The sequence below is a fragment of the Neolamprologus multifasciatus genome, chromosome 14, assembly GCF_963576455.1.
Source record: "Neolamprologus multifasciatus chromosome 14, fNeoMul1.2, whole genome shotgun sequence".
In the NCBI taxonomy this organism is placed as follows: domain Eukaryota; kingdom Metazoa; phylum Chordata; class Actinopteri; order Cichliformes; family Cichlidae; genus Neolamprologus; species Neolamprologus multifasciatus.
The window spans coordinates 34605396-34617889 of record NC_140452.1 but is presented as its reverse complement, the minus strand read 5'-3'; the positions used below and the strand labels follow the sequence as shown (position 1 = coordinate 34617889).

Here is a 12494-nt window from a genome sequence, read left to right as displayed (position 1 = left end):
ACATGCAAAAGAGAAGCTGGGCTGAAGGTGGGTTTCAAAGCAGCTTGCACTTGCACAACAACTATGGGCAGGTTAACTTTTAGGAGCGTGGCTCTTACAAGCTAGCCAATCAGACAAGTTGAAGAATGTAACGTAAGCCATCAGATAATTTCAACCCACCTTGAGATTAGCTAGTTAAGGCAGGCAGCCATGGCCTGCCTGTACTAATGCCATGCTATGTTGTTTTCAGTTTGAAAGCGGTTCAGTTTTCTGCCACACTTGGACATTGTACTGTTTAGCATAATCTTTTTTGGGGGGGGGGGGTTAAAACTATTTTCAGGGGAGGAATAACCTTTAGTGATGCGAGGGCACGTGAGATTTTAGACTCAGTAAACTACAGTATGTTTTAATGAAGATGCTGTGGTATAACCTCTGCTTTGACTACACAGACAGCACTGAATCCGTTGAGCTGTCAAGTGCCTTTGGTTTTGTTGGTCTTAGAAATCTGTGTTTTTCTAACTGCAACTTCAGCCTCCACTTTGGTGACATCACAGCCTGACAGTCTTGGCTTTCTAGCTTTTCTCAATATCCCCAGATGGGCCTATTACCCTGGAGTCTTATATTTTTGGATATGACATCATTCATAATTCATCCATCAACAGCACCTCTCATTTCCTCTCTGTCAGCCACACATTCCTCACACTTTGCCTCTCCAGCCCCTCCCCAACTTATTGTTCACCTCTCCTACATCTGCCATGTCACTGCTTCTTCTGTACGTCTCCCTTCCTTTTTCGTCTCTCACCTTTCCCTTCATCTGGTGTTGTAGGTCTCGTTATGATTTATAGAGTCATTCATTGTGGTGCCTGGTCCATCGATTGTCTGTTAGAGGGATGTGATTTGTCAGGAAGGATTATTTTACACTTTGCCTTCTGATTAGTGACTGACAATGCATATAAAGACATTACTCTGTACACTTTAGCCTGTCACTCACATATAGATAGTCAAAAGAAAAGTGTTGCACTGTAAGTTAATTGTTAATTAAAAACAAGCCTGTGTCATCTGAACTTAACATAATAAAGTTCACTTAAGTTCATTAACTGATCAGTAGTGTACAGGCTGGTGAAAATCATATATTGCTGCAAACCTTCACTGATCCTCTATGTGACTTGCAGATTGCAGAGTGGGAAGAGAGGCAGCTTGATGAGCAGGTCAACTTCAACAACTGCAAGATCGACCCCGCCCCGTTCCAGCTGGTGGAGCGCACGTCACTGCATAAGGTCTGATTTGTAGATATAACTGTGTTCAGTGTCGGTGTGGAACTAATGTCCCTGCTACTAGGAAACAGTTTTTCCTGTTGTGTGTAAATGGCAGTTAGTTTGTATTTAAGCCTTCCAAAAGTAAAGCATTCAAGACTGATTAACATAAGACGAGAAAGGTAAAACTTCACAGGCGGATCTTTTGTCTAGCATTAATGCAGCCTTCTTTATAGACATGACCCTCAGACAAAGAAATGGATGCTTCTTTTTAACTGTGTGCTAACAGGAAGCTCTTGTCCCTACAGCATGGCGCATCTATAGTTCCCAAAAGAAATTAAGAAATTAGCTTTGCCTGTATGTTGTATTGTGTTTGTGTCTTGCATATGAAACACTGAATTAGATTACAATTCACATTTTTGTTGGTCAGACTGCAGGACAGTCCATTTTTGACTGAACAAACTGAAACAAGCTGCCTTTATACAATCCAGTGTTCAGTTATGATCTGGAAAATTAGCTTCACAAGTTGTCACATATGGCATATAGATAATGCCTCTATTGCATATAAAAAAAAATTCAGAATCTGTAATGCAAAAATAATTTTCAGTTGAGGAAGTTTCATGATCATAAAATATAAAATGTGAAAAATTGCATCAAATTCAAAACAACCGATTAAAAAAGACAGCTACATTTTCACACCTGACATATTATCATCATAATATTTTTATGAAACACAGACTTTATTTCAGTGCTTTTGTAAAAGTAAATGTAATACAGACAATTTACAAAATACTTTTTATAAAATGACCATAACTTCAGAAAACCATAAAATCTGACCTGATGTCTGTTATGTACGGAGCCCCTCTGATGACATGGTCCAAAAAATAAATAAATTGTGGCCACAAAATACTACTTCGTGCCTTCAAAATAGTATAACATGCCCACGAAATACTTATTTGTGGCCATGAAATACTATTTCGAGGGCACGAAATAGGTATAACATGCTCACGAAATGCTAATTTGTGGGGATGGTTGGGAATGAGCTACAAATGCATTTAGAAAAGCCTGGCAATGCAAGGAACTATTGTTACGGAGAGACATTTAAACAGGATATTGAGAGCCCAGTTGCTTTATAGACGCAAGTACGACCTGGACGCCAGGATAGATTTTATTGTGAACCAACTGCAAGGGCCTGGCAAGGATCACGGTTATCGGTCAAGTGTTTCATGCCCACAAATTAGCATTTCGTGGGCACGTTATACCCATTTCGTGCCCACGAAGTAGTATTTTGTATCCACAAATTATTTATTTTTTGGACCATGTCATCAGAGGCGCTCCGTAGTTATGTACTGATTCATGAAACATGTGAGGCCAGTTTCATTCTCCTGATACACACAAAAGCACTTTATTACAATTTTGGTTCTACTTCCTCACGCCAAAGTTCTTCCCCACCGAGTGACTCAGCGTAAAGAACTTGAATTGATTTTGTTTACATACTGCAACACACACACACACACACACACGTTCAGCTATCTTAGTGAGGACCTTCATTGACATAATGGTTTCCCTAGACCCTTACCCTAACCATTAAAAATGAATGCCTAACCCTTACCCTAAACCTAACCATAACTTAATTGTAGCCCTGACACTAAAACCACATTTTGAGCCTCAAAAAGGCCTTCAAATTTGTGAGGACCGGTGTGTGTGCGTCCTCACAAGTGCCTGTTGGTTCTCACAATTAAAGTAGAATGCAGATTTCGGTCCTCACAAATATAGCTACACAGGAACAAACACACACACAAAAAACCTACACTAGCATCAGCACACCCAGCAAACCCACATTTCAGTGTGGAAATTCTCTCTTCTTACAAAGCATCCACACACAAACCAGCTGTGGCCGTACCTAAAGTCCTCTATACATAATGTTGCCTCTCTCGTTCTGTCTCTCCCACTCTTTCTCATACACACACACACACACACACACACACACACACACACACACACACTCTTTGGGTTCTGTGTGAGTACTCTTTAAACATTTAAGAGAGGGATCCTGCACCAATCTATCTCTCTCCTCCCTCCACTGCTCACTGCCAAAAGCCAATACCACGCACAATCTCCTTCAGCATATTAAACACTGCCACTGCTGATGCTGTACACAGACGTGAAAGTGTGTGTGTATGTGTGTATGTGAAGTTATTCACTCTCTGGCTTCCATTTATCCCAAGCTGTTTACTGTTGCTGTTGTTTGTCTGCAGGCCATTTTGTAATGGACTGTTCCTTGGAATATTTACATGACAATATAGACCTCAAGTCTCCAACTGCCTGGGATTTGGTCCGCTGTCAGTTCATTTGAGGTATCAGTTTACAGGTCTCAAAGCGTGAGAATATTCAGAATTTCAACATTTTTTTGAAAGAAGGGAACTTATGAAGCCTGCTCTCTGTTCATAGTTTGATTAAGAAATTGCTGAAAAAAGCACCAACTCTACTTCCTGGAGGCTTGATCTGTTTGCTGTTTTGACTAATGTCCGAAATTCATTCTATAAGTCAGCATAGCCAGATAACTTTCTGTGTTGCAGTTTGTAACGTATCATCTATTGTCTCTCGAATTTACTTTAAAAAAAATGTCCCAGACTGAAGAATTTGCTGTCCTTACTATCATCACACATCTTGCGGACATTTTTAACGATTAGAAGTTGTATTTGGGACAAAATGCTGTTGAATAGATTTCCAATAATTAAAAAAATCATGTTTTATTTTGGCCGCAAACTACAAAAAGATTTTAAAATTACTTTCTGAAAAGGGACAATAAGTGGATTAGATGCACAATGGTTGGCATTGGTGGGTCAAATATTGACCGTATTACCTGAGTACTCTTGCAGCTTTGCCATGTTGGGACCACATTTGTCATGATTCCTGTTCAGCTGTGCAGCAGCTTACACTTCTGATTAAAGAGGATGAACACCAGATGTGACTCTTTTGGCGTGCTGGAGGCTTCTAATCAAATTACTTTGCTGTTGATCAATTGATTGCGAAATGCTATTTGCAGCACTTTTAATCAGTGAGCGACAATTTAAATAGAAGTGAATGGGTTGACGTAGGATTGAGCTGATCTTGAGGAAGCGCTTTCACATATTACATTACGTCGGGCGCTGCCTGAAAACATTAAACAATCTTCTCCTTGGCACAGCTTCTGTTTACCTGGTACACTGGGATCCATTTCAAACATCCCAAGTGCCCTTCTGGCTTAGGAGAAAGTTCCATTAAATGCTAAAAGGGCCTAGTACAAAAAGTTCAGCTGGCATTAATCCTGCACACTTCCTCATCTACTCACTGAAGTTTTTTTGACCTCACACTCTTTGCTTTTAGCTGCACACAGCCGCACTCCTCCACTGTAACTCTAGTACTGCAGATAAGATGCAATGAAATTTTAATGATCCCCTTGGGGAAAGCAAGTCATTGCTTGAGCAAATACAGTACTAACAGGGCAGAGTGTGTAAATAGAGCGAAATAGCATCATGGAAAAGTATAAAACCAACATTTCATGGAATATTAAAGTTGAAAAGCAAAGTATAAATGTAAGAATAATGATACTAATAGAGAATTATGAAAACCTTTTATATTTTACTATTAAATACATTTTTTATCCTGCATCATAACTTCGATTCAGTTTTATTTATATAGTGCCATAACACAACAATGGTTACCTCAAGGTGCTAACAATAAATGATACAGAGAGAAAATGTCCAACCAGTTTGTACCCATTACAAGCCGCACAGCAAGAAGGTCCTGAGTTCAATTCCACCATCAGGTCTTTCTGTGTGGAGTTTGCATGTTCTCCCCGTGTTTTCGTGGGTTCCCTCCGGGTACTCCGGCTTCCTCCCACCGTCCAAAGACATGCAGCTTTTGGGGATAGGTTAATTGGATAATCCAAATTGTCACTAGATGTGAATGTGCGAATAAAAGTGAGTGCGAATGGTTGTCTGTCCCTGTGTGTTGGCCCTGCGACAGACTGGCGACCTGTCCAGGGTGTACCCTGCCTTTCGCCCTATGACAGCTGGGATAGGCTCCAGCGCCCCCCGTGATCCTGAAAAGGATAAGCGGAAGCGAATGGATGGATGGATGTTTCCACAACTGACAAAAACAACATTTTTTGACATCCATAAGTCAACGTTTTGGGATGTTATCTTAAGATTTTTCATCTGAGCATCTCAAATTTTTGACTTAAACTCAAATGTGCAAGAAAAAAACTTAAGTTTGAAAATCAACTATTGAATCAACTTTCAGTAATTAAGAGATCCGTGTTCTAGACTACAAACTTCAGCATGGGAGCCGTGTCTGATAAAATCCTCTCCTTATAGATCTGCATTGGTCTCCCCTGGCTCTCAAGGGGGAAAATTGCTAAGAATATTTTGAGCTCTCCACAAAGGTTATGATCGCAAAGGTTGTATGAAAACTTTTGTGAAGTTTGTAAAACACGTTTGCATCTACTGCTCAGTTGCGTACAGCTGTAACCACTGCAAATCAAGAGGAATGTGGTACTGGGACACGTGTACCTTGGACCAAACCATTGCCTTGAACCTTTCCTGATAGCTCTGTAGTCAAGTTAATAAAGAATTTTCCATCTACAGTCTAATCTGTTCCCTCCTGTTGTTTTCATCAGATACTACTTAGTTCTTATGATACAAGCAGGTTTTTACCACTTCCATTTTTAAGCATCTCATGCCCCCCTCTTATATTTCCCAAAGTGATAATATCCCACTTAGCTGAACATTTGAGTAGTTGAATGAATCCGGTGTGAATGCAGGTATTATTGTTGGATAATTGTCAACAGTGGTGCGTTCCCCAAACTGAGCTTCATATTCTATTTTGAGTAAGATGCCAGCAGAGCTGGTTTCTACTAACAATGCTCCACTTGTGGGTTTTTTTCTGCAGACCCACACCATCTTCTCCCTGCTTGGCCTCGACCACGCCTACGTCACCAGCATTGGACGCCTTATCGGGGTGGTTTCCCTTAAAGAAGTAAGCATCTCTTTAAGTTTCCCTTTGGGCCGTATGTTCATGTTGTGCAGCTTTAATTGATTTATTAGCTTGATAATAATAATACATTTTATTTATAGAAACCTTTAAAGACCTTCAGGGTCACCTTACATTAATATAGCAAAATAAAACCTATACACAAATAAAGTAAATGGACTGGTTCTTATATAGCACTTTTCTACTCTGTCCGAGCACTCAAAGCGCTTTATACAGCTAATTCATTCACCCAATCACTTCTAAGCTTAAGTATCTAACATTCATACTCCAATGGATGCATCGGAGAGCAACATGGGGTTAGTATCTTGCCCAAGGATATTTGGCATGCAGACTGGAGCAGCCTGGGATTGAACCACCAACCTTCTGGTTAGTGGCTGATCCGCTCTGCCACCTGAGCTACAGCCACCCCAAATGGCAATACGCCAAAGTAAACAAATAAAATGAAACTATAAAACGAATCAGGTAACAAAATACCAAGTTATAGTGACAGCATGAGTTCTGAACAGATGGGTTTTCAGACCTGATTTAAGAGTAGAAAGAGAATTTGTAGTGTGGAGATCTGGTGATCTGGTGAAGTCTTGGCGCAGGACAACTAAAAGCTCTGCGACCCGTGGCAGTCAGGTGAGCACATGGAACAGACAGAGGTGAGTATGTATGGAGAAGATCCGATAAAGATGGAGGAGTGAGGTTATGAAGGACTTTGAAAGTGGAAGGAAGATCTTGAAATTGATATGTTGGTGAACTTGAAGCCAATGGAGCTGTTTTACAACTGGTGTTAAATGTTAACACCAGTTCTGGATATAATACAAGCAGCTAAATTCTGAACCAAGTGCAATTTATGGAGATATTTATGAGGTAGGCGATAGAGAAGAGAATTAAGAGCATTAACAGGTGTGGCTGTACTGTTTAGAGTAAGTGAAGGACAACGGCGATTAATAGTGTGAAGATGAAAATGAGTAGACGAGTGATATTATTTATATGCGCTGTGGAACAGAGAGTACTGTCAAGGATGACACCCGGGCTCTTAACTTGAGGGGAAGGTGTGACAACAGAGTTATCAATAGATGAAAATCCCTTGTGTTTAATTTCATGGTTTCATCCCTCCTGAACTTAAAATACATTAGAATCTATTTTTTCTGTTCATTTCTTTGACACCCAGCGTCATGTGAAAAGTCATGACTGTCGTCATTTCCACAGACAGTATGTTCACCGCTTTTAATAACTGTAAAGTCACTGTCAATATCATCAGGAGTGCTGTCACCGTGCTGTACACACACAAATGATGACATTCAGTCATCATTAATGATTCCTCCTCCTGCTGTCTATTATGTACTGTGACAGACTAAAGGCTGCTTAATATTGCTGTCTCTATCTATTGTCATTGTCTGTTCTCTGCCGCCTCTCCTGCTCCCTCTCTTTCCATCTCTCCTGCCTCATAAACAACTGAAAACGCTTCACTCTTTGTGAATTGGCCAGGAAGTGGAGAGAGGATTGTTGCTAAGTGCAGTGCTGCTTGCCTGTCCCTGACATTTAGGATTTTTTGTTCTGTGTACCAGCCTTCCCATTCTGCCTGTCTGTCACACAAACACATGGTTACATCACAGCGTCTCTGCTACATATGGACAACAACTATTTCAGGGATGCCTTTGTACGTTTCATAGTTTTATTTCAGATCCAGAACACACGTACAGGACTGTTTTCAATTAGGGGTGGGTTTTAATAATCGATTCATCGATTAAAATCGATTCTGGCTTGGATAATGTGATATCGATTCATTAAAATCCTGAATCGATTTTTTTATATAAATGTATTTTTGCCCAAAATTCCACAATCTCAGCTGAAACGTCACAAAATTTTGACAACCAGCAAACATTTAAAACAGTAAATGAGGGCAGGTACACAGCTTCTGCACAAAGATGTAAAAACAAAGCGCGGACCCGCGGATCAGAATCAGTGAGATGTCGCCTTTCTCACCCGACGGCACGGACATGCTCGGGGCTGAAAGCCGACAGCTGCTGATTCTGATGTGTCGACGGGTCTGCGCTTTGTGTTTACGCCCTTTTTGCGCTGATTCTAAAGCTGTTAGTTTTATCTCTCTCCAAACAATATTGACCGAACCAGCAGCAAAAGAAGATCCAAACTACGCTTCACATAAACATCGTCATGGACTCCCTCTTACTTTTGCTGTTTTGCTTCCACCACAATAAAATCACACTTCATGCACAGCTCTCTCTCTCTCTCTCTCTGTGTACTTCAAGAACAGTTTCCCGTCTAAAAATCTGTGTTCTGCATTATTCGTTTGCTTGTTACGCACAAGTCTACCGTTGTTTACAGCGCTGTCGGCCAACGTTTGTTTTCCTTTTACTTACTTCTGAAAAGAAAACCTAATTTCTGCCATTCAATAGGCTTCTGAACAAATTTAAACATTTTAAAATTATACAAAATGCAAAACGCTTAGCCGTGTCTCTAATAAAACCGCTGTAACTTCAGAAGTAATGTTCATAAGTTGATTAATGGTTTTCTTTCGTTTTTGATCTACTGCAGAATATTTTTATAAAATCCCAGGCCAGGAGAATCACCTTCATGTTTTTCTGTGTTTTATCTTCAGCTACTTTGACACAAAGGCATCTGCTGTGATGCTCACACCTTTGATAAAGTCTTATGAGTGTCAGCTTCCTTTTTATAGATACAAAAATATGTAAATGTACTGATCTGAATTATAATATTTCTGACTGTCTGAGGCAAAATTTCCCAGATTCAAATCGAATTGAATCAAATCGTGGATCGAATCGATTCTAGAAATCAGTGACGATACCCAGCCCTATTTTCAATGCTGCCACGTGACCTGTAGCACCCAAATCTTTCCCGCTATAAGCCAAATGACAAACTTGGTCTGGCCAAACAGAAAATGTAATAATACACAGCAGAGAGATTCAATAGAGAACCATAACAAACTTTCACACGCCTGCAGATTGAAATATGAACCCAATACGATCAGATTATTTTTAAAAAAACATGTTAATGTTTTCTTTTTTCAGTACATTTCAGTGTACACTTTTACTCTCTGGACCAAAACAGTTCATCTTCTGCATTTCCATTAAGACAGAGAAAATGTTAGTTAGCAAGAAAGCAAGTCAAAGTAGTTAGCATAAAGATTTATAAGCTAAGTCCTACATCCATAATTTTGCTAATAACACCAATAATAAATAATAGTTGAGTTTAATCAGAGTTATTCTGTACAGTGTGAAGCATAGAGCAGGATTTAGAATATTTATGAACTTCAGATACACAAGCTCAAAACTTTAGCATATAAATAAATTTAAAAGGATATTGTAATGTACGTTTTCAACTAAATTAATATGTGCAACATATCTGTCTATTGTATAAATGTAAAATTCTGTCACTTTCAATAAAAAAAAAAAGAAATTCCCCACTCGCCCCTGTGGGCGGTCAATCCTTCAAGCTCAGGTCCTCTACCAGAGGCCTGGGAGCTTGAGGGTCCTGCGCAGTAATTTAGCTGTTCCTAGGACTGCGCTCTTCTGGACAGAGATCTCGCCTAGTTTGGGAGTCACCGCACCTAGTGCTCCAATTACCACTGGTACCACTGTCACCTTCACTCTCCACATCTTCTAGAGCTCTTCTCTGAGCCCTTGGTATTTCTCGAGCTTCTCGTGTTCCTTCTTCCTGATGTTGCTGTCATTCGGAACCGCTACATCGATCACTACGGCCATCTAGTTGTTTCGCCGTCATTGTGGATGTTGGGTATCGAAGAATCCATAGGTCCCTCACAGGGCCGTGCAGAGAGGTTTAAAGGGGCGGGTGCTCAAAGTTAAAAAGGGGCACATTGAGCCAGGCTGAATAACAACAACACACATTCATTAAGAATCTAATATGGGCAACAAGGCAAAGAAAACGTAGCCGATGTTTTACCTGATGATGTTGCTGTTGAGGGGTTGCTGTGGATAGTGCTGGAGGGCAGGGCTGTGTTGATCTGAGACTGTAGACAGTAAAAAGTCCATAGGAGAGATGGTAGCTGATTAAACAAGTGTCATGAGATAATAACAAAATGCAAAGATTGGTGACAGCGCTTGGAACCATAAGCCAACAAAAAACTGTGAGAAATAAACTCGGCTCTGCCTGTGAATCACTCTTTGCTTCTCTTCTTCCTTCCATCCCATCATTTCATATATCACTCTCCACTTGCTGTCTATCTGAGAACAAGGCACAACTTGCTATTGCAATAAACTATAATCTAATTATCCACACCTAACAACTCTTACACTTAATCTATAATAAAATGATGACAGAAAAATGTTATAGCACTGCCTTTAGTAGCCTCACACAGCTCTACTGTTTCCTCCTCATGTCCTTACCAGGCATGTCTGGACAATGTTATATCATGAGTAATATTTTTTTTTTAAATCCATCTAAATAAAACACACACATGCACACACACACAGTGACGTTTTAGACCTTCTTCAGAATACTGTATATACTATGGGCATCATGGTGCTGATCCAGAATCCTTACATTATTATTTATTACTAGAGCTACAATAATAAAACAATGAGGAGGGGGAAGTAATAAATATGAAATAATGTATTTATGATGATTCCATTTGTTTCACTATCCACTCTGTGCAGGGCAAAGCTTATTACATTTTTAAACTGTAGAGATACAATAATTTTACTGCTGTAAAATCCAAATTTTGTCTTATTTAAAATATAAATCTAATATAATCTGCTTCTTAATGTATGTTCTTTAAAATACAGCGTGTGTTTTTTAATATATTATAATTATAATAATGCATAATTATGTGGACATGCATATTAGACCGTTTTTTAGTGAAATATAATCCCTCCAGAAAGGCAGGAAAAGCCCGGAAACTTTAAAACTAAATATATTCTAAATACTTTAAAACTAAATATGTTCCCTAAAACGGTGGACAGAGATACAGACCCATGACAGCCTTACACAGATAGCCAGCAGCTATGACCAGCTCTACTTGTGCAGTTAATAAAAGGACAGGTAATGTTTGTCGCGCTGTTGCACACACAGCACGCTCGTTTGTTTCAGTTCATCAGTTGCAACAAGACAGCTTACCAACGTGTACATAATAAGATAATACTCCTGTGTGCTATACACTACAGTGTACGCTGTACACTTACTTACTGGTTTTGTTGCATCAGTCTGTGTCTCTGAGTTAATTTGTGTTTCTCCTACAGCACCGCAAAAAATGCGCGTGCTCTTTGTGAGCTCGTTCCCGGCTCGTAACCAGCGCGTTCTGCCGTCAAGGGCGATCATTGGTTAAATGTGATCATGTAACTGATGCAAGCCAGATCCTTTTATTCAGCAAAACTGTGATTAATAGTTAAATATTATTGTTGAGGGGCACAGACAGGACTCCGCACGCACACACACATTAAAAAAATAAATAAATAATTTTTTTTAAAAAGTTGCCTCAACAAAAGGGCACTTTGGGCACCCATCAGGAAAGGGGCGGGTGCTCAAGCCCCTCTAGCCCCCCCCTCTGCACGTGCCTGGTCCCTCATCCTATTCATGTAGCCCCTTCCGCCAGGGTTACTTGCGTAGTAGCATTCCAACAACGCCCTGTTTTCGTCTCTTGCCCACCGATGCCTTCTTGTTCCAATAGCCCACTTCTCGTCAGGGTGCCCTGGTTCCTCAAAACCTGGACCCTCACACGCGGACCTTGTTAATCCGGGCGACGTCCGAGCCGGCATGCCTTCATATTTATCTGTCTCGCTGCCTTATCCAACCTTTTGTTAGTGCCATTTTGTTTGACCAGATAAAGACCTCTTAGGTAATACCTAAAATAGTCTCTGACAATCATTGGTTTTATGTAATACAATGTTTTCCTGAAGATTTGTGACTGCAGAAGCAGTTTTGTCAATTACTGCTGTGTGTGTGGCAAGCATTATAATCAGGGGTGCACATAAGTGGGCCGCAGGTGCGCATTCACTGTCAAAATAAAAAATGCACACAAGTTACAACGCGCGTTTGCGTACATAAGATTTTCTGGAGGAGGACAGACATTTGTTTAGAAGTCTTAAAGATGTCGGAGAAGCAAGCTCCTTCAAGAAATTACTTTGGTGTTCCTCCACCTCCAAAGAAATGTCAGAAGGCGTCCGAACTGCAAAAGAAGTGCGTATTCTCGGAAAAGTGGTTGCAGGAGGTGAGCTGGCTTCAAACAAATGATGAATGCAC

General features: G+C 40.2%; 1 protein-coding gene across 4 annotated transcripts in view; it reads left to right on the top strand.

The window, feature by feature from the left end:
* LOC146504500 (chloride channel protein 2-like) overlaps window positions 1-12494 on the top strand; it is a 217965-nt gene that overhangs the window by 200315 nt on the left and 5156 nt on the right. For all 4 annotated transcript variants that reach the window (XM_085131423.1, XM_085131419.1, XM_085131421.1 and 1 more), the window contains 2 exons: window positions 1152-1256; window positions 6168-6254. In XM_085131423.1, coding sequence (XP_084987549.1) covers window positions 1152-1256; window positions 6168-6254 — 192 coding nt within the window. The remainder of the gene's footprint in view (window positions 1-1151; window positions 1257-6167; window positions 6255-12494) is intronic.